The 22,277-nt window shown below is 38.2% G+C and overlaps 1 protein-coding gene across 16 annotated transcripts in view; it reads left to right on the top strand.

The window, feature by feature from the left end:
* ATP8B4 (ATPase phospholipid transporting 8B4 (putative)) overlaps positions 1-22,277 on the top strand; it is a 397,582-nt gene that overhangs the window by 224,221 nt on the left and 151,084 nt on the right. For all 16 annotated transcript variants that reach the window (XR_001105656.2, XR_001105657.2, XM_012442214.3 and 13 more), the window contains 3 exons: positions 1,938-2,085; positions 4,903-5,086; positions 5,603-5,826. Coding sequence is in view for 14 of the 16 variants with exons in the window: in XM_012442214.3 (XP_012297637.1) it covers positions 1,938-2,085; positions 4,903-5,086; positions 5,603-5,826 (556 nt within the window). In the remaining 2 variants the exon portion in view is untranslated. The remainder of the gene's footprint in view (positions 1-1,937; positions 2,086-4,902; positions 5,087-5,602; positions 5,827-22,277) is intronic.

Here is a 22,277-nt window from a genome sequence, read left to right as displayed (position 1 = left end):
GCTATAGAGCATGGGCAAAGGTCTAAAAATATGAAAGCCCAATCTGGCCAAGAGACGTTGGCCTGTGCAGAGAAAGTGCAGTGACAGTTTCAGCAGAGCCAGAAAAACTGTCCCTTTTCTGCCTGGAAAAGGGTTCATGTGAGATGTTAGGAAGACAGTTTAAGGGGGGAAAAATCCTAAGTAAATAGAATTTCAGCCAATACTTTGATGAACTTCACCCTTCTTTGGAATGTTTTCACTCTCTGAGGGGAAAACAGAGATTGAGTCATTTATCCAGCGAGTCAGAACTTTACTCAAAAGAAATACTCAGGAGATGTTTTCCCTGTGGTGCTTTCTGAAGACCCAATTTATGAGCTCTGTAACATTGTCAGAGAAATGTTCATTTCCAAGGAATTTTTCTCCCTTGATTTCTTTATTATTTGGCACTGTAAATTTTCATGACTGTGGGGAGGATTCCCTGACATAGTTATCTGATGGGAAAGTCTGATCCTCTCACTTAAAACAATGATTTTTCATGGCTGTTCTACCTCCCTCTCCCCTTTGTAACTCCCTAAATTTCACACGTAGCACTCTGACTTTATAAATCTTTTTCTTTGATTCTGCAAACTGATTGTTAAATGTATGATATCATTCTTGGAACCATGTGACCTCTGGGTTCCTAAATGCAGATGTGATTTTGGTCCTGTACAGCAGAAGGAGATATTGAGCTAGAAGTTAATATATTTTTTTGTTTTTAAACTTAGTATGTAAACAATTGGTTTTACATTTTCAAATAATTAGACAGCTGAGGGCTAAAATTGTTGTTTTGGTAAGTGGACGTTCTCTTCTTTCAGAGGAGCCTCAGCATAAAACCATTTTAACAAATATTTTTTACACAGAAAGAGCCATTTCCTTTTGCCATAAGACACAGTATTCACTTTCTGGTCTTCTCTCACTCCCCATGTTCTCCTGAGTACTCATTTTATAAATGCCAGTTGTGACCCATGCTGGATAGTTCTCTGTTTGTGGTTGAAGCTTCTGTAGGTAAGTCAGCTTGCCATATGTTACTTCAAAGCCTGCACTGAAGTGTCCTTGGAGAGGAAGTTTCCCTTCCTTTAAAGGTATCATCTTTCCATTTTGGAGAGAACAGTAGAATGCCACTTCTGAGGGTGCTGTGTCATCATACAGATACAGTCTCCCTCTTAGGTGGCAGAGATGCATGGGGTGTGGGCAGGATTGCTTTATAGCTACTGCTAATTAGATCTAGAGCATTTGGAGGGAGTTTCCATTTGGAACTACCCTCCATACTTTGATGTTTAGTTTTTTTTCCAGAAGATTTATTCTATTTTTAAGCTAATGAGTACAAGTTTTGCTGAAAGTGTTCTATTATAATGGCTATGCCAATTCAGTAAGTACCATCATTTTTTTCTTGTCAAAATTTTTTTAAAAATATGTTTCTCAGATGACCATTATTTTAAGCTGGATCATAATACACTGTACCTCAAATTTATGAATTTATTTTATATATAGATGCCCTGGAATTCCTAGAAGTTTTCATCAATTGTCTTTAGTCTTGTGCTTTCCATTATTTAACAGTATTACATGCCAGATAGTGGTTCTGAAGTCCTTGAAGCTCAGACAATCTTTAGTACCAAATCTATCAAGATCCCCTAGTTCAAACACAGCTCAAGATGGTGATTTAGCTTTTATGTGATTTGAAACATTTAAGATGATTGTGTTTTCATGATGTTTACTCTCCTACATCCTGAAATTTGGAAATGTGCTATGGTATTCCCATCACAAAGAATTATCCAGCTTCCTTACTGAAACTGGGTCTTATGCCATATTCTGTCTGAATAGTGATGAAATAAATTTACCTCTAGGTGAGTTTCTTGTTAGAGTTAATAGGTATGCTCTGTATGCTTTGTTATGTTTTGCTTTTCACCCTCTCCTTTAAGGAAAGCAAAAGAAAGTTTGTTTGGACAAAACAGCAATTTTTCCAATGGCCATGTAGTTGGTGAAAAAAAGCAGCAGCTGGAGTTGGATTCTGTTGTAGAAGAAACCGTAGCAGGAGATTATGCCTTAATCATAAATGGCCACAGTTTGGTGAGTTTGCCTAGGGTTTTTGTCCTTTCTATTTCTTCATCACAGTAATTTCTTTGGTGCTATCATAATGAGACCTGTTTTTGTCTTTTCCAGACAAATGTCACTACTAGAAATAGGGCATATGCGATGATTTCCTGTTTGCAAAAGGAAAGGAAACCTCTAATATATATCTCATACATTATTGTTTGGACCACCACAGTGAAGGGGAGGCTCCAGAGAAATGCTAAATTCACAGAGTATCAATCTTGTCTAAATGACTGTAGACCACTTAGCAGTATTATTTAATTGCCTTTCTAGAGGGGAGTGTTACTGTTCACTGTTACTTAATTAAAATAATGCAACTGGGTGGATGTATTATAATTATTGCTCTTACTAATGTTTGTGATTTGTGGAGAACAACCTGACCTTTATATAATTACTGTACCAAATTATTGCCATTAATATACCTCTAGTGGTTTTTCTAAATAGCAGCATTTTACAGCAATGCCAAACAATTTGCTTTGATTAGGAAATCTGGTTCTTGTCGTAACAGAATGAACTTGCATTGTACTTTTAATGTAGTTCAGATTCAAAATCTTGAACAAACATGAAAATACTCTTCTGAGTTTCTAATTTAAAATACAAAAGCTCTAATTACACTCCAGTGCAATTGTAATTTATATGCACAAAGAACTAATCTCACATCTTTCTCTGGCTTTGATGATCATTTTTCAATTTTGAGTTTGGAAAATAAATGTATCTTCTTGTAGACAGTTTCTTAGAGGACAAAAGAAGTTGGATATGAGGATACTGTGTTTTCTCCCTTGTGATCAGCTGTCTGTTAGCTCTTAGTGCTTAGAGCATTATCCAGCTGGATACCAGACGTAATGATGTGTTGCCTTCTACACCATGGAAAGTTACAGAGCTCAGTTGCATGCCAAACTCAGTTGAAAGTTTGTCCAGATGACACAAACTTCTTCTTGCACAGATGAACAGTTACTGAAAATTATGACTGTCAGCTGGGTCTTAGAGCTGGTGGCCCCATGCTGAATTGCCCGGGAACCATAGTATAAAAAGGGGACCTTCTGAGTTACACTTTGACTTTTTCTCAGGCTCAAAGAATCCAATGTGTGGTGGCATTAGAGTACTCACATGATAATTTATACCTCTCTCTCTTTGTCTCTAAGTGCATTGAAAGAAAGAGGTAAGATAGATTCTCTCCAAGAACGCTGTCAGCTTGAAAGTCTGAAACTGATGGAACCATGAAATTTCATTTTTAATTTAAGGAGACTTGACCATGTTTTTGCTAGTACGGTCAGAAAGTTGTTTTTTTTTTTCCCCCATCATGATTCTACTCTGCTCCAATCCTAATGCTTTGCAGAATGTAATTGGGCTTTTTTTTCTCTCTGAGTCTTAGCATAGTTTTTGACTTGCTAATAATAAAAAGAAATGAGAGAAAAAGAGGCCATTCTAGGAAAGACATGCAGTTACCTGTTTTCTCTTTCAGAAAGTGATAATATTTGAAAATGTCAACTCAGTTTCACCTAGGAATTACAGGTTTGAACATAAGAGTTTTCTGTATTGAGTTATGTTTTTATATTCATTTACCCATCCAGACATTCCTCCATTAGCATTTTTATTACGTATGTCCAGGTCACAGTTCTAAAGTCTGAGGATAAGGTTGTGAATACAACATGGTCCTTGTTTTAGGGATTGCTGTCTAGTGGGTAAGATAATCACACACTGGTATTACAAATACAAAGAGGAATGAACACAATGCTTTGAGAGCACAGAGGGAGACAAATTTACTTTCTCGTGGGAGAATCAGGGAAAATTTCCTGAGAGAGCGATATTTTCAAGTAGAGGTAACGGCAAGTACAAAGGCACAGAGGCAAGAAAGAACCTATTCAATCTTGAGAAACAAGCAATTTGGCATGATGGGAAAAAGTGTAGACTTAAAAGTGGTGGTAAAAGATAAAATTCAAAAGGAATGCAGGGGCCAGATTGTGATGGGCTGTGAATGTCTTGCTGAAGGTTACTCAAAGATATTGATGATTCAAAGTTTAAGTGGATTTCTGTTTCCTCTTAATGTGTTTATTAATTTAACAGTAAAACATTTTCCAGGAAAAAAAATTGCGCAGTTAATTGGAAGGGATTGTGCTATCTTTTTTAGTAGTTTCTTGGCATATCTAAAGGATCTCATGCATTTGGATAGGAGCAAGAGTGGAACTGGTTGAGGAACCCTCTCTGTGACATGGCTTGCATGCCCCTCTTTTCCCAGGCCTCTCTGGGTTTCAGTCACTATGTTCTTCAAGGGACAATCCCCAGCTCATCTGCTTTTCATCTTGCCTGCACATTAACAATCACAACAACAAACTAAATATGCAAACAACAATGCAAAGAAACAAAAAGCCCATCACATAGAATAAACAAATCATCATCATTTGTAGTTCACACTAAATTTGGTGAGCTAGTAGATAGGTTCTGTGTTTTGTTTTCATCAATTTCAGTGGTTTTTAGAACTTCTCCAGCATTTAACTCTGTCTCTCTCCAGTACAGCATGATATCAAGGGGGACATATAAAAGACAGTTCCTTTTATTTTTTAACATTCCTTAGTAGTATTTTAAAATTCACTTAGTAGGGTTCAATACTTATTTCTTTAGTTTTTGTAGTTTGTGTGATCCTGAATCAACAATGACTTTTTGAAGTTAATGAAATGGTTTAGCAAACAAATTAGTTGAGAAACAAGACATTTGTATTGTTTCCTCTTAATGTCTTGTTTCTCAACTCTCATTTATTGTTTCCTGTTCTTTTTTAACTTTTTTTTAATCACACAGGCTCATGCCCTAGAAAGTGATGTCAAGAATGATCTCCTAGAACTTGCTTGCATGTGTAAGACTGTGGTTTGCTGCAGAGTCACTCCACTCCAGAAAGCCCAAGTGGTAGAGCTGGTGAAGAAGTACAGAAATGCTGTTACTTTGGCCATTGGTGATGGAGCCAATGATGTCAGCATGATTAAAAGTAAGAGGATACGGTTTCAGCATTTGGCAATATATAATCACTAGATTGCATTAAAATTCAATTTGCCAGTGATTCTAAAATGAATACTTCTGAGTCCAATGCTACCATCATTATTAGCATTTATAACAAAGTTTCTTTGTCTTTAAATAAACCATTTATGTATTTTTAGGCTAGAAAAGGAAATCATTCACCTTATACTATTTGAGGAAGTAAATAGCTACAGTGTAGAGGAAAGAATACCAGACCCACATTTGTAACATGTGACTTTAACCCCATCTTTGTCACTTCCAAATTGTAAAACCTTATGTATGTCACTGAACTTTTCTGAGCCTGACTTCCTCTTTTGTAAAACTAGGATAAATACCTAACTATCATGAGTGTTTCATGAGATAATATATGTGAAGAATTACAATTGCAATGGCTGTACGTTTTCCATAAATAAAAGAGGAATGACAAGTTTCTGAAAGAGATAGTGGCTTTGTTTTGGGAGTGACAGTGTTGCTCTTTCCTTTGTAGGTGCTCACATTGGTGTTGGCATCAGCGGCCAGGAAGGATTGCAAGCAGTCTTAGCCAGCGACTATTCATTTGCACAGTTTAGATATCTCCAAAGGCTTCTCCTTGTTCATGGAAGGTGGTCTTATTTCCGAATGTGCAAATTCTTATGCTATTTCTTCTATAAGAATTTTGCATTTACCCTTGTGCATTTCTGGTTTGGTTTCTTCTGTGGTTTCTCAGCCCAGGTTGGTAAAAAGCATGTTTCCTTTTTTTTTTTCTATCATCTTCTGGATTACAAATGATTCTTCTTCATAGCTCTTTACTAATAAATTGAGAGCATTTTTTAATGGCTGATTCAAGTGACAGTATTACAATTATGTAATTGATAGTTAACTTGAGCTTTGAACCCAAGAAGAATATATATCCAGCTAGAATTTTATTTATTTTCTTATTTAGATAGTCAACCAGTGAGTACTCCTTCCATGCATATGTTAGTTTTTGTTGAAATGTTTTTGGTATGATGACAGGTAAGTTTGTTGTAGAGTTTTAATTTAGAACAGAAATCTGTAAATCACTAATAAGAAATGTTGAGGTATCTTTAGTAGGGAGATGGTTTCTTATCCAATACATGAATGCATCTGGGCTGAGGGTAAATGTGTTTTATATCAGGGAGAAGTAATTGGTACTCTGACTTCAAAGCTGTTTAGACAGCAGTTCATCAGCTAAAAGTTGATACATAGATAATGCTGTAGCAAGAAAGAAAAATTAGCAAATTTATAAATTAGGATTTTATTTTTATATCACTTCATATCCATTTTAAAGGACATTTATTTAACCCCACATCTTCGATATCAGAAAAGTTTTGAGCCAATCAATCAACTGTGAAATGTAATGTGTATATCATTTAAATATACTTGTAAATAAAAAAATTTTTTATCAAAAACTTAAATGTAGATATGGCATTGAGATTCTGAACAACAACAATATAAGAAAAAGATTGTCCTTGAGAATGAAATGGTAACCATAACTCTCAGATTTATTCAATTGTTCTTCCCTTCTTTGGGTTTAATCAATTATATGCATGAAGGTAATTTTTAAAAAATAATTTTATTCCAAAAAGACTGAGTATAAATGAAATCTTGGCATCTTCTGTTCTCTTAAATGTGCCAAGGGAGATAGTGAATCCTTTCTACAGTGAAAATACATTTTCAACATTTTCCCCTTTTTCTGGGAAGTTGAGATTTCTTAAAGTGAGGCACACCTGTTCGCATTCCTAATTTTCTCTTTTTAGAATAACATGCCCCAAGCTGAGAGTAGAGTATGTTGATATTTTTGCCTTTTTTGTTGTTAATCTCTTGACAGTTGAAGTACAGCAGAGTCTTGATTTTAGCTACTCAGAAATAGAAGTTACCTTAGTGCTACTTCAGAGTAGTCATGGGGCTAGGGATGTTTACATACTCATAATTCCTCCTCCGTCCAACAAAGACAAGCATGGGAATGTGGCCTGTGCCTTCTTAGTCTGTTGATTTTCCTTCCACGTAAGAACAAAGCAAGACCATCTGCTAAGGGGTATTTCTAAGAGATTTAATTTTCAAATTCCAAAGGCTTAAGGCTGAATAATCTCAAGACCATGAAGGGACAAGCCCTCATTTAAATCTCTTAGAACACAGAAGAGTAGTCAATGATTTGTATTTGCAGACACACTAAGCTTGAATGGGCAACTGTTCTGCTAAGTTGTCTGTTAAAACCGTGAAGTTGGAACTAATGTTTAATAACTTCTAACCTCTACATTTAGGTTATTTTCTGGGATCTGATAAAATTGGTCAGAACCAGATGAAGCAATTAGAATTTTTATTCTTTCACCAGTATTTACATTTTAAAAGAAAACAGCAAGGGAGAACAATAATTGCTCCAAAGACATGAGTATCTGATGGTTGAACCCAGCTGTAAGGCACACCGCCTGTCTGTGATTAGGTTTCTGAAATGTTTGATTTAACTTAGCATGTTTCTTTTCTGTGTCCCTTTCTTTCCCTTTTGTTTTTTACGTTGTCCGCTGGGCTCTAGCCTTTAGAACTATACTTTGAGAACCACTGACCTAGAAAACCTAGGAGAATATCCCAAGTTATGCTTCCTTGAACCCAGACCAGAGTAAAGTCCCATCTGCTGACTTTTTGTTTTGTTAACAACATTGGACCCTATTCATCTTTTCTAAAGCAGAGGGTCCAGTTAAGCAAACAGCCGATCTCTCCCAATTGAATGTTTCCAGAGGACTTAAAATCCTTTTGGCCCTCTTGCCAGGCCTCTGTCCATGAAGCATATTATACCTGCACAAAGACAGGGTCAGGTGGAAACGGGATGTCTGTTCAGGATACAGGATTTCTTTCCCTAGTTTAGCCAATCTGTTATCATCTTACCTAGCTTAACCATTAGCTTCTTGAGGAAAAGAAGTACATCTAACTCATCGGTACATCTGTAATAAAATCTTGAATGTTACCTGCCATATAAAAGGCCTTCTAGTCATTTCATGTTGTGTGGTGTTTCTATAGCCCTTTCCCATGCTTGAGACAGGTGCAGCAAAGAGAGCCATTCCAGTGTGCCCACAGTCATTCACACAGTTGCCAATTTAGCCACCCCAGGGGCCATCTCTGTAGGCTCTGGATCTGGTCTGTGTAAATGTGTGCGGCCTGACTATCATCGTGACAAAGGGGCTCCGGGTCTTAAGATCTAAATGTGGTTATGGAACTGATTTTGGAATGTAGAATGCTTTTTTCTCAGTTGTGTTAATATTAATATAATACAATAGTTAACTGTGCTATAGGTGATACATCTCTTATTTATACATCCTTTCATTCTAGGAAAGACACAGAGTAGATTTTCCAGGTCTTTTGGCTGGTTCTTGGCTGATTTAAATAGGGCAGGATACATTTTTTTTAGGCAGAGCAACAATCACCATATAAAAATAATTGGACCTCTGAGCAGGTGTCCTGGGCTGCTATCTACTTTGTCCCAATTTCTATGATGACCTCATCAAATTGGGATCCAAGCTTATATTGGAAAGGGTCCTTAGGTCCCACTAAGGATTTCATTCATTTAATAAATATTCACTAAGACTTTGCTATGTGTCAGGTCATGATGCCTCCTGGACCTTATGTCCTGAGTATGGGAATGAATATCTAAGAAGTGTGCTCTTGATGGGCATGGCAAAGTGTGATCTCACAACTTGTATTAGCTATTCATGTTGTGGAAGTTTTAAAGTTTTATTTCCAGACTTGTCAGAGAAGTAGATAGACTTTCCAGGAGGGTAATGAGTAGTAATTGCTTATTACCTATTGGAGAGGAGAGGACAGCAAATCAGTAACAGGACCCATGTAGTGACATCATTGCAGTGGGGTCAGCTTCTTTGTAGAATCATGATATTGCTGACACTAACAAATAGGGATAAAAACAAGTTATAGCTAACATTTAAATAGTAGTTACTATGTTTTGGGCTTTGTCTAAATGTTTTACCTGCATTAGTTCAATAGTTACAATAACCATATGAAGTAGGATTTACAATCATGGTCTATATTAGCTTAATTATGGTAAAAAAAAACACATAACAGAAAATATACCAAGTTAACTATTTTTAAGTATAGAGTTCAGTAGTGCTAAGTATATACATATTGTTGTATAACAGGTCTCTAAAACTTTTTCATTCTGTGCAACTGAAACTTTATATCCCCTGAATAACAACTCTCCATTTCCCCCAAGTCCCTGGCAACCACCATTCTACTTGCTTTTTCTATGAGTTTTACTACTTTAGCTACCTCATATAAATGGAATCATACAGTATTTGTCTTTTTGTGACATGCTTATTTCACTTAGCATAATGTCCTCAAGATTCATCCATGTTGTAGCATGTGACAGTATTTCCCTTCTTTTTAAGGCTGAATTGCATTACATTGTATGTATACACTACATTTTGTTTATCCAGGTATCTATCTGTGGACATTTGGGTTGTTTCCACCTCTTTGTCTATATTAGCTCTTTATTTGATATTTTCTAAATAATAATATTTGGGAGTTTGACTGTCCAGTAAATTCCATTTCCTCTCACTCTCACCTTCCCATCTTCTCTCTTCAGGCTTAAAAATTTGCAATTCACATTAGTCTATTAAAGGCTCTGACAAGTCCAACTGCAAAGAAACACTGCTATATTTGACTCCAAGATATATATATATATATGTATTTTCACATCTGAGATCTCTAAAACTTGGATATGTCTTTACAATCAAAAGTATATTACAATACCCCTTGATCTATATTGAAGTCACTTTTTACCAGAGAGCATTTGTGTAACTTGTGCCAGTTCCCTGTGGGTGCTGCTGCCAACCTAAGATCTTTCTCTTTCCAAAGATTTTTTGAGTTCAGACTGCAAATTCTGGTGAATACCAGCTTGTGGCTCATGTTTTCAAGAGAGATTTTGTCTCTCCCTTTAGTTAGTGCAAAGTTGACATAGGCTAGTTTCCTTGCAGTCCCTTTCTGCATGAAGATTTGTCTTTTACACTGAGGATGTAGCTCTTTGTTAACCTAGCTTTATGGGAATGTTAGATTCCCTATTTGGTCAAATTTTGGAATTGATAATGGTATTTCTTACAATCAATTCTGTTTTAGAGTCAATGAGATTTAGTATTATTAGCCAAACTCATTTGGCATGGAACCTGCTTTTTCTAAGCAACACACATAATGTCCTGTGGAACAGATGCCATATGGAACTCACCTTGGAAATTCTGGAATAGATGCTTCTATAGCAACACTTTCAAAACTTGACATTGCCTTGCTATTTATCCCATTTCTGGTGTTTTGAAAACAATAAGATGTACAAAGAACAAAATGATGCCAAGAATGTTGTCCCCATAGGAACAGCCTATTTATATTTCTCCTTTTACAAAAACTTCCATTTTAATAATTAATTCTAGTCCAAGGGACAAAATAGCCCAGTTTTATATACCAAAGGAAGGATTTACATTTAAACTTCTGCAAAGTCTTTTCAATTATCCTCAATGTTTTTTTTTCAGATTATCAAAATATTTATATATGAATATATCTCAACTTTTATACTACTAAAATCATGTTCTTTTATAGCTTTCTTATTAAAAACACAACTTGTCACACTTTGAGAAAGTTCTCTTGATTTACATTCTTCAAACATATTGTTTTCTTAATGACATTCTGAAACACAGATTCATTATAAATTATTTAACTATTCTGAGTCTATATATATATTAAAGATTTTTTTTTATTTTGACAGAGTCTTGCTGTCTTGCCAGTCTGGAGTGCAGTGGTACAATCTCTGCTCACTGCAGTCTCCGCCTCCTGGGTTCAAATGATTCTCCTGCCTCAGCCTCCTGAGTAGCTGGAACTACAGGCATGTACCACCAGGCCCAGCTAATTTTTGTTTTTTTTTTTTTTTTTTCAGTAGAGACAGGTTTTCACCATGTTGGCCAGGATGGTCTCAATCTCCTGACCTCATGATCCACCTGCCTCAGCCTCCCAAAGTGTTGGGATTACAGGCATGAGCCACCGTGCCTGGCCCAAGATGTTGTTTTTAATTTAATAATTTATTTCTTCCTTATCTGTGAGTCACATGACATTGTCAGCTTGCTAGTAGAAAGACTTGCTTGCCATCTTGGGTAGAGAAGACAAAATAATGAATAGGACAAATCCTTGCCCACCAAGAACTGGTTTTCTCATTGGGAAATAAAGAAGTACATAAGTAAGTCTAATAGAAATGTTGTATTTAGTCAGGTGCAGTGGCTCACGTCTGCAATCCTAGCACTTTGGGAGGCCAAGGTGTGCAGATCATTTGAGGTCAGGAATTTGAGACCTGCCTGATCAACGTAGTGAAACCTCATCTCTACTAAAAAATAGAAAAAATAGCCAACTATGGTGGAGTCTGCCTGTAATCCCAGCTACTCAGGATGCCAAGGAGGAGAATCACTTGAACCTGGGAGGTGGAGGTTGCAGTAAGCTGAGATCATGCCACTGCACTCCAGCCTGGGTGGCAGAGCAAGACTCCATCTCAATTAAAAAAAAAGTATTTAAAGGTAGTATGAGAGCATGTGGAAAGGAGAAATATGTGAGGATCTGGGATGACTTAGGAGAATCTGAGATGACTTAGAAGGTGCAATTAGTCTGCAAGCAAGTGTATGAATATTTTAAAAATTAAGTGGAGATCTGAAGGCCTGAAATTCTAGCTCACTTCAGGGATTTGGGGCCTAATTTATAGGAGGGTGTGAGATTGTGGAATAAAAGGAGGAAATCTCTCCCCTCAAACACCTTCCAGCTGACCTGTAATTAGCTAAAATCTTCTAATTTCTAAAATTCCATTTAATACCAACTCATTCAGAGATACCTTTTAAAAACTGCATGGCACTGAAGGGGGAACTTACTTAGCAGCATTGTGTACAGCAAGAAGCCTGTTCTAGAGCAGGTGTTCTACCACTGTAATGATGAAAACACCAGTGTTCCCCACCCTCACCTGTCATGTGAGTGACCTGGCATGTTAGCAGTACTGAAGACTGACTGTGAAGGTGACTTGATTTGGAATTGGGATTGGCAGGGATTGTCTCTTTTCTATGCCCTGTTTTTCACTGGAAGGGCCTGATTAGCAACAGGTTTAACTGAAAAATGTTTTGGCTTTTTTTTTAGTCCTGTTTTTCTAAGAACAATATGCTGTAAATGAGGCAAGTGAAAAGAAAACAACATATTTGTAAGAACATTAGTCTACAGAGAATGAGAATTTTTGAATGGGGGATAATTTCACTGTCATATTCTCCCACCTCCCTTAAGATCACCCGACACTGGCTTTGACCTCAAACACCATGTGTCGGGTGATGAGGCTTTCTTACCCCCTAAAGCCCCTTAGATAGATACTTACATCGAGTCTTTTAAAGAAAGCCAGCTGCCTGAGGTCTTCCCACTCTCTGCTGCCCCTCTCCTAAACTGCTTTAATGGAACTGAAAGCTCCATAGTGAAATGGAGCCAACTGTAATAAAAACTCCAAGGCCTGGCATATTTGGTAATAGCAGGCATCTCTTTAGAGACCATTCCCGAGTAGACCTAATCGTCTATCACTGTCTCTGTCCAGTCTCAACAGGAGTGAGACTCACACACATATTCTCTAATGCAGAACCTATAGTCTGAATGCTTGTTCATTTATCAACAATAAACCGGATGCCAGTTTAGGGCCAGGTGCTCTGATGGTCCCCTAGGAATAACAGAGTGAATCAAAGGGTTGCTGTTCCTGCCCTCAAAGAACCTACAGTCTGGGAAAGATTTTATTTTTGTAAATGTGAAACAAATGTTGAATAACCCCATAATCTCCTTTCTCTTATTTCTCTACCAAAAATTTCTTTTGAAATACATTTACTATGGATAAGCCATGTCTTGGGGCCAACCCTGTCAAATCCCAGCATGATTCATAAGCACCTAAATATTCTTCCCTGTACCTCTCAACAGATTGTTTAGAAGTAATCTTTTCTTCATTTGAAAGCATCTGACCAAATGTAAACAGACAGTGGTTTTTTTAGACAGAATGTTGTCTTTCTAAAACACCAGTTTAATTACTTAATGAAGTGACATCTGCTATTTCTTTACTACATCAGCCTATCTTTGGGGCCTGGTGAATCTTATCCAGTCAATTATTCTCTGATGATAGCTCCAGTAGATTGCAGCCAATGCCCCATCCTGGTAGATGGGCTGGGGCACATGTGTAGGCAAATCCAGCTGTGGTATGCAAGGCTTCAAGAGGGCTGTTGGGTGGGAGCATCACTGCCTGTAGATGGTGGTACTTAGGACATCTGTGATGGATGATGATGTGTTGTAGGCTGGGTTGTACTTGGTTTATGGACTGTCCTCTGGTGAACGTCAGTGCTTTACTTATGTTGTAATTGGCTTTGGATGTACAGCGAAAAGAACCTGCTGGGACGGACCAGACTTTCTTTTGTTTCCTATGGTAGATGGAATTTCCTGGGAGAAGCAGTGGGAACAAAGAACAAAAAGTATATATCTTGTTGAAACCTAGAATCTTTACTCTGGCAGAGAATTTCAGAGATACTGAGCCCAGTCCCTCATTTTACAGAGGAGCCTGATCCCCCAGGAGCTGACTCAGATCAGTGGTAGACAAGGCTAGGGCCAGAACCAAGTCTTCTGGCTCCCAATTCATTGCTCTGCCTACTCTACCTGATGATAAGTGACCTCTTGGGTTGTCATTAACTTGGAAAAGTTAATGGCTATATCCTCTTTTTTTTTAAACTGTCTTCCCTCAGCTCCTAATCAGCAAATGTTTGCTTTATTTGGAATCTAAAGGAAAAACATCCGGAAACACTCAGTCTGACATGACTATGTGGAGGAAATTAGCTCTCTATTGAAAGAGACCTCATGTCTTGTGGGGCGTGTCATAGCTTAGAGCCATGGGAGGGACAAGCCTGTCCCTAGGCAAACTGTTTTTTAGAATCATCTGGAAGCTTGAGGACACCTTCTGCTGGCAAACACTCCAACTCAACTGCCACTGAGAAACAAATTAAATATAATTTGTTCTAATGAGATTTCCAGCCAGATTTCTGGACCAGAGAGATTTGGATAAAGGAGACTAAGTCTCTAAACTGAATCATGGATCCTCTTTAAGGACATGCCTTATCCCAATCTATTATTGAAACCCACATGATTTTTGTGGAGTTCACTGTGGGTTTGGATTCACTATTTATACCTGTAACTTATTTTAAAAGCACCGTATGCCCTCAGGACTTTTCATAAAAAGGAGCTGTCCCCCACCAAAAATATAGCTAAATAATAATAATAAAAAAAACTTGGTTGAGGTCCTATTTTAAAAATCATACTTAAAACTATGCAACTACTGGTACTGTGTACTTGTGAAGTGATATCATCTGATGACAATTTATCATTGTCAGTGAGATACAAGGTTGTGTATTCGTTTTCTTCAATTCTGCTGTGATATGGAAGCAATTATCTTGTCAAGACTGGAAAAACTTTAGTTCTGTCAAACAGTATAATAAAACAACAAAAAGTTTGGAAAGTGACGTGAAAGAGTGCGACTCATCTTAAGGCTTTGATGACTTCATGGATCTGGTTACCCCTGAGCACATCTCCACCTGGCATGGCAGCTCTGCTCCCCCTCACCTTCCAGATGTGCTCTGTGGAAAGTCCAGGACTGGGCGGGTGCTCAGGCCAGGGTCACTCCTCCTGGATGCCGTGAGTGGGGTTTTACTAATTACACAAATCAATAACAGATGTGCTGAGGCTGAGTACCTCATATTTGTTCCACAATGTGTTTTCTTTAAATTACAAATGTTTTTTAAGGCCCCCAAAAGGTCACTAGATAGCTTTCCTCTGCAACACTTAGGAAAAGGGGGATACACATCTCCAAAGAGGGAGGTAGTTCATCTCGTTATTTGAAAAAGGAGCTCAGCCCGCGGTCTTAGAGTAGAAAGCCCTTTGTAGCTGTTTAAGAACTTTATTAAGGTTTATTCAAATGTGTCATTCTGTAAATCATAGGTTTTGTGTTTCCCGAGCTGTTTTTAGATTGTAATTTGTAGCTGGAGTATTTTTTAACTCTATAAAAAATGGTAGATAAGGCTGATAAATTGCTCCCATAAAGAAGGGATCAAGGAGAAGCTTTCCTTAAATAGAAAAACAGTGAAGTTGGAAAAATGAACTCTCTTCCTTTTTTTTTTTTTTCTGATCTGTAAAGAGACACAGGGTTTTAAACAGACTTGTGACATCTTGTAATAGCATGGCTTTTGTCTCTTCGGAATATTGGAGATAGGGAACAAATATTTTGTAGGTAGCGGTGACATGGCTTCCCCTGTGAGTACAGGTGCCCTAGGGAAAATAGTTTTTTGTGGGACTCCTTTTAGATAAACAATTTGAGTCACCCAACATCAGAGTGTCAGCCTAGAAACCTGAAAAGAGCCATCACCTCTCAGCCCCCACCTACCTCTCTCCTCAGGGCATCTGTCAACCTGTGTTGGGAGGGTTGGGAGAGAAGAAGAAGCGGTAGGGTGCCTGAGCATGCTCGGAAGGGGAGAAACAGGGATGTTGATCTGGGCTCCTGTGCCCCTCTCAGCCAGTCCTAGTCACCAGAAGGGGGCCTTAAAGTGTTTCCAAGGGGATCTAAGGACTGCAAGAAGTAGAGCATTTACTAGAATAACTATTTGAGTAGCTGGAGATCTCTTGCAAGATTTTTCAACAGAAACCTGTTGTAGAAGAAATACTGCCTGCAGCCTTAATTCCTTTCTGTGAAAGACCCTGAAGTCTAAACTGTGCTAAGCCGATGTGCGTAACTGGCAAAAATAGTTGCTAAGGTAAAGAACTCAGGTTAACACATTTTGGTAGAGCCTGAGATAAAAGCCATAATTAGAACAGTGATTGATATAATTAAGTATTCATGAAGAAAGTAATTGTACCAAGGTACTCATTTCTTCTTTAAATCTTGTTCTGATGTTATATTGATCTCATGGCTACCATAGTTTATTATAGAAATAAATTTCTATGGTTGTCTCAATAAAGAGTTCTATTTTCATAAAAACATACTTAGCATGAAAATGTACTTTTTTCTTTACTCATTAAACACATCACTTGCAGCTTGGATCCTTGCATGCTCCTCCCATCCTCCCTCCTTTCTTCCTTCTGTAAGATGGTGCCCACTTATTGAGCACTATCTTTCAGATGCTGTGGTGGGATTTACCTCATGCCATTAAATACTCATAGCCTCCCTGTAAGCCTCATTTATAGCCAAGGAAACCAAGACTCAGAGAGATTAAGTAGCCTATTCAAGTTCACACAGTTCTGTCTGCTGACTCCCTTACCCTGAAGACACCAGCTTCTTTTTATTGAGCAGGCACTGAGTTTGGTTCTTGGGCCCCATACATGAGTAAGATTATCCTCTGTCAAGGAGCTCACAATCTAGTGAGATGGGGCTAGGAACCAGCATATAAGTAATTGTAAGTCAATAGTTAAGAAGCAGTGAGGTATGGGCATCATGGAACTACCAGTGAGTGCCCCGGAAGCCATTCATGGAGGTAGGGAGTGGCCAAGGCTCAGAAAGCGTTCCTGGAAGACCTGCCCACCCCCCTTCCCGCTTGCTTACCCTTCCAGGATCAAACATATTGAAGCAGATGAGAAGTAAGAGGACGGGCATCCCAGCAGAGGGGAAAACAGGAGGAAAGTTCCAGAAGTGAAGAATAGCTTGGGCAGGAACACAAGCCAACAGGCATTTGGGGAGTGATTTCATACAGGGTGTTTGAGAGAGGGAGAAATCTCAGATTTCTGACTTGGATGCTGGGGTGGATGTGATGGTATCAGATACTGGTATAGGGAACACAGGAGGTGCATCTGGTTAAGGTAGTATGAGGATGAGCTCAGGTCTTAATATATTAAGTTTGAGGAATCTGTGGTACATCCGTGGGGAAATGCCTAGTAGAAGATTAAATATGTAGCATTTACTAAAAAGTTGTAAAATAATTCAAGTATTTTTAGAGTCAACCTATAGTCAACAAATATTAGAGTATCTACCAATGGCTAGATCCTGCTCTGGGCATTAAAATTATAGTTGTGAGAAAATTTATTTTTCATGGAGATTATATTCTAGTGGGATGAAGACAGATAATTAAAAAAAATGAGTAAGATAATATCAGAATTGTTAAGAAAGAACTGGGTAATGTAAAAGGTCTCATTGAGAGGATGAGATGACACTGGAGCTGTGACCTGAGTGTTCAGAGGAAACTTCCATATGAATACCTTGGATTAAAGTGTTCCAGGCAGAGGGCACAGCCAGTGCAAATGTCCTGAGTCAGGAATGAGTTGGATAAGTTGGAGAAAGCCCATCAGTGAAGCCCCAGATCAGTGAGGGAGCGTAAGAGTGTTGTGAGGTGAAGTCAAAGAGGCGGGCAGGCATGCAGGGTACCAGGAAGGGCTCTTAGGCCATGATGAATAGGGAGTCTGGATTTATTCCAAGTAAAATGGAAAGCCATTAGAGGGTTTTAATCCAGGTCAATGATAATGTTGTTATTTTAAATCAGTAGTCCCCAACCGTTTTGGTACCAGGGATGGTTTCATGGAAGACAATTTTCCACAGACCAGCAGGGATGGTTTTAGGATAAAACTGTTTCACCTCAGATTATTAGGCACAGAAAGCATAGAAGGCACAGCCAGTGTTCCACCTCAGAGCATCAGGTATAGAACTGGCATGCACAGTTCACAATAGGGTTCATGCTTCTGTGAGAATCTTACACGGCTGCTCATCTGACAGGAGGTGGAGCTCAGGCTTGCTTGCCTGCCACTCACCTGCTGCACAGCCTGGCTGATAACAGACTATGGACTGTTTTAGTTTGGGGACCCCTGTTTTAAGTGCCAAAAAATAGCATGTAAAATTGTGTTTATTATATGCTCTCAATTATGTTAAACAAAATGAGGGAAAAAGCCTTCAAGGAAACTAACTTTCTCTTTCTTTTCCTTTCTCTCTCCCTCCCTCCCTCCCTCCTTCCCCACTTCCCTCTGTCTCTCCCTCCCTCCTTCCTTCCTTCCCTCTGTCCCTCCCTCCCTCCTTCCCTCCCTCCCTCCTTCCCTCCCTCCCTTCTTCCCTCCTTCCCTCCTTCCTTCCCTCCTCCCTCCCTTCTTCATTTCCTTTCTTTCCTTTCCTTCCTTCCCTTTCCTTTCTTCCATTTCCCTTTCCTTTCCTTTCCTTTTCTTCTTCCTGGGTTTCACTTCTGTCGCCAGTCTGGAGTGCAGTCATGCAATCTCAGCCCACTGCAGCCTCTGCCTTCCAGGTTCAAGCAATTCTCCTGCCTCAGCCTCCAGAGTAGCTGGGACCACAGGTGCATGCCACTACAACCAGCTAATTTTTTGTATTTTTGGTAGAGACAGGGTTTCACCATGTTGCCAAGATTGGTCTTGAACTCCTGAGCCCAAGGGATTCACCAGCCTCAACCTCCCAAAGTGCTGGGATTATAGGTGTAAGCCACCATGCCACGCCAAGGAAGCTTTCCAAATGACAACACTGATTGAGATAGGTGGTTTCTTGCAGTGGTCAGTGTGTGGGCACTAAGGTCCATAGGCTTGGACTTCACTCTGACACTTGCTTGGCTGGCAGTTCTCAAACTTTATGATCTCAGGACCCCACTATCAATATTTATCATCTTAGGAATGAAAATGAAGAAAAAAATTCTAAATACTCTTTTATTAATTTGTTAAAAAATAACCCATGACACGTTTACAAAAGTAACATATTTTTAAGAAAAAGATTATATTTTCCGAAACAAAAACAAGTTAATGAGAAGAATGCCATTGTTTTACACTTTTGTAAAACTAGTTAACATAATAGAAGTCAGCTGGCTTCTCCTATTCTGCATTCAGCCAGCTGTGATATCACATATATACACTCATGAGAGAATGGGGTGAAAGGGCAAATATATAACTTTTTAGTATTATTGTGAAAATAGTTTTGACATTATGGATCCGCTAGAAGATTCTGAACTATACTAAGAAAATCTTTTTTTCCCTTTGGGTTTTTTTAAAAAATATAATATAAAAAATATTTTTTGTGGGTACATAGTAGGTGTATGTATTTATTGGGTACATGAGATGTTTTGACACAGGCATGCAATGTGAAATAAGCACAATATGGAGAAAACCTTTGTATTTAAAGTATGACATTGAGCAATCTCCTAACCTTGATAGGCCTCAGTTTCCCCACTTATAAACTGGGAACTGTTAATAGTACCTACCTCATGGGGTTGTTAAAACTTTATGAGCTGATATATGTAAAGCACTTAAAATGGTACAGAGTAGATATTTAGTAAATATAAACTATTTTTCTTTCTTTTTGTTATTGTGATACTAAGTGGCAGTAAAACTCTTCTGAGAAATTGCAGAAACTCATTGAAACCTTATTCTGATTTTTCCTTCCTGTCTTCTCTTGCTGCTGTTATGAAATGAAGCTTCAAATCTGAGTGCCAGTTGACAAATGCTAATAGTTGTTGAATAAGTGTAGCTTGTAATGCTAGCCAGTTTGTGATGAGGAGGGTACTCTCTGCCAGATTCTCAGCTGTTCACAGTTGAATATGCCATAATTTCTCAGATTCTTTTTCTCTTCTTAATACCTGAAACTGTCTTTTCTTAGTGAGTGGAAGCTGGGTGGTAGAAGAGGTGGAGGATGAAGTGATTTGATAGTACCAGGCTCTGCTCTGAGCTACAAAGCCCCAGTTCAGCTGCTTTCTGCCTCTTATTTTCTATACTGCAATTGTGAAATGAATTGATACCTTTGAGGAATGAAAGTCAGATACCATCATCAATGAGTTGAAGATTTGTGTTAGCTGCTCTGCTTAAAAAAAAAATGAAGCGAGTGTAATTTCCATTCTTGGCTTCACGTTGGAATTAACTGGGAAAAATTTAAAGTGACCAAAACTTAGATCTTTCTCCCAGAGATACTGATTTAATTGGTCTGGGGTGTGGCTTGAGCATCAGGAGTTTTGATATCCTACTCTCTAAAGTCTCACTGGGCTATAAGTATAAAAGAAGGTCACATGTTAAATTTTTAATTTTTTTAATCATTTGTAAAGTTTAACAAATCGATTAAAAAGTTTATAAATGTCAGCTTAAATTGTTATGAAATGAACACCCATGTACCATGATCCAGTGCGAGAAATATAACATTTCTAAACATCAAAGAGCTCCCTTACTTTTCTTCATCAGACCTCTTTTCCGATCCTCTAGAAGTAACCATTACCCTGCCATTTTATAGTTACTGTTTTTCTGTTTTATAATTTTACCATATGAGTAGGAGTTTCTAAACAACATAGGAATAAGTTTTCATACTTTTGCACTATTTTTAAATGTAATTATGCCTTTGTATATAGCTTCTTTTGCTCAATATTATATGTGTTTTTAATTCGTGTTTTTGGATATAGTTATAATTCCTTGCTTTTCATTATTCTGTAGTATTCTGTTATATCAGTATATGACAATGTCTTTCTTTATCCCACACTTGAAGGATGTTTTGGTTGTTTTTGTTCGGGGACTACTATGACCAATGCTGCTATGAGTATTTTTATGTTTATCCCCCTGCACAAAGATAGACATTTTGTGGGCATATGTATCTAGAAGTAGAGTTGGACACATTCACTCACCGAAAGGAAGATACAGAGGCTGAGCTGCAGTTTTGGTGGACTTCTGAGGGTAGATAGGAGTTGGAGACTGGGACCCTGTCACAACTGCTGTTCTGGGCTGGCACCCTGTACAGTTGCACTGCTCTGAACCAGGGAGTGTTGATAATCTACAGGAGGCAACTGACAGAGTGAGCTGTGCCTTCAGTAGTTTCCTGGGCTGAAGGGAGAAGTTTCAGTGCCCATGATGGGTAGAGATCATGGTGAAACCCTTCCTATTCTGGGCTGGGATCCAAAGGCAGCTGCCCAGCAATGGGGTAACAGACTCTGTCATAGCAGGACACTTGACTAGCCCAGAAAATATCAGGCCTTCATCAGGTATGAGAATATCATAACATCCTCAGTAGCTGATAGAAGGAAATAAACATAAGGTCTGGAGGAGGGTAACATTATCCTAGGCCTTGAGATAGTTATGCAGTTCTAATTCTTTTCTTGATCTTGACAGATCGTTCTCCACTGTCTTGTTAGTTCACTGATACTTTGATGAAGATGCTTTTGTTTTTTCTCAGCTTTTTTCATTATCTTCAGCAGAAAGTTTAGTATAAATCAATTATTATGGCACGTGCCCCCTATCCTGTATGATAAATTCAGGCTTGTTTCAGATCTGCTAAATACCCAAGGGGGTTCCAGGGAGTGCCAGCCAGCTTTTCCAGTCTGTTCTCATGGATGCCTGACTAGTGGACTACTGCCTTGCCCTTCTGCAGGTTCTCTCTTGCCACACTGAGTGCATTATCCTTCGGGTGGCTGCTGCTATCTTGCACCACTTTGCTCCTAGCATGGATCTAGGCTGTGGTACCTTGGAACTGGTCCATACTGGTTCACAAACACTGACTGTTAAATTTTCAGGAATTTTGTGAGCCATTGGTTAAATATAGCCATTATTAAAAATTATATTATATAAATTTATAATTTAAATGATATTAAAAACAAGACAGTTAATATACTCAAAACTAATCCCTTTCTAATTATTTTCCCATGTTTTACTATTTATGCTCTTGAGGTTATATTGATCTGTATGGTAGAAATACTGTATAATGGTGAGTATATCTCAATTCCACATTCAGTGGCATCACTGCTTGAAATCAGTCATGGAGGAATATTTACACTATGTAAATTGGCAAATGCTACAAATCAAGGTTTTTTTTTTTTTAAGAACCTGTTGTTAAACATTTATCAGCATGTCATTGGGCATAGTCCCTGTTTCTAAATCCTTACAAGCTGAATTCGGACCAGATGATGAAAATAAAAGGAATCAGAGTGTAACAAAGGGGAATTACCATGCAGAGAACTTAAAATCTGTTACTAGAAATAGTTATTTTGAGTCATAAGCTTTTCCACTTACTTCACCATTGCCTTCAGTTTCTTTTCTGCATAGTATCCAGAGTGATCCTGTTAAAATGTAAATAAGACCAGGTTGCTCCTTTGCTTAAAGTCCTCTAATGCTTCTGTGGCACAATAAGAGTGTCTTCTACTTTC

This window comes from Aotus nancymaae, unplaced genomic scaffold (genome assembly GCF_030222135.1).
Source record: "Aotus nancymaae isolate 86718 unplaced genomic scaffold, 86718_ANA_hifiasm-v0.15.2.pri h1tg000062l, whole genome shotgun sequence".
Lineage (NCBI taxonomy): Eukaryota > Metazoa > Chordata > Mammalia > Primates > Aotidae > Aotus > Aotus nancymaae.
This window is presented reverse-complemented; position numbering and strand designations above follow the sequence as displayed.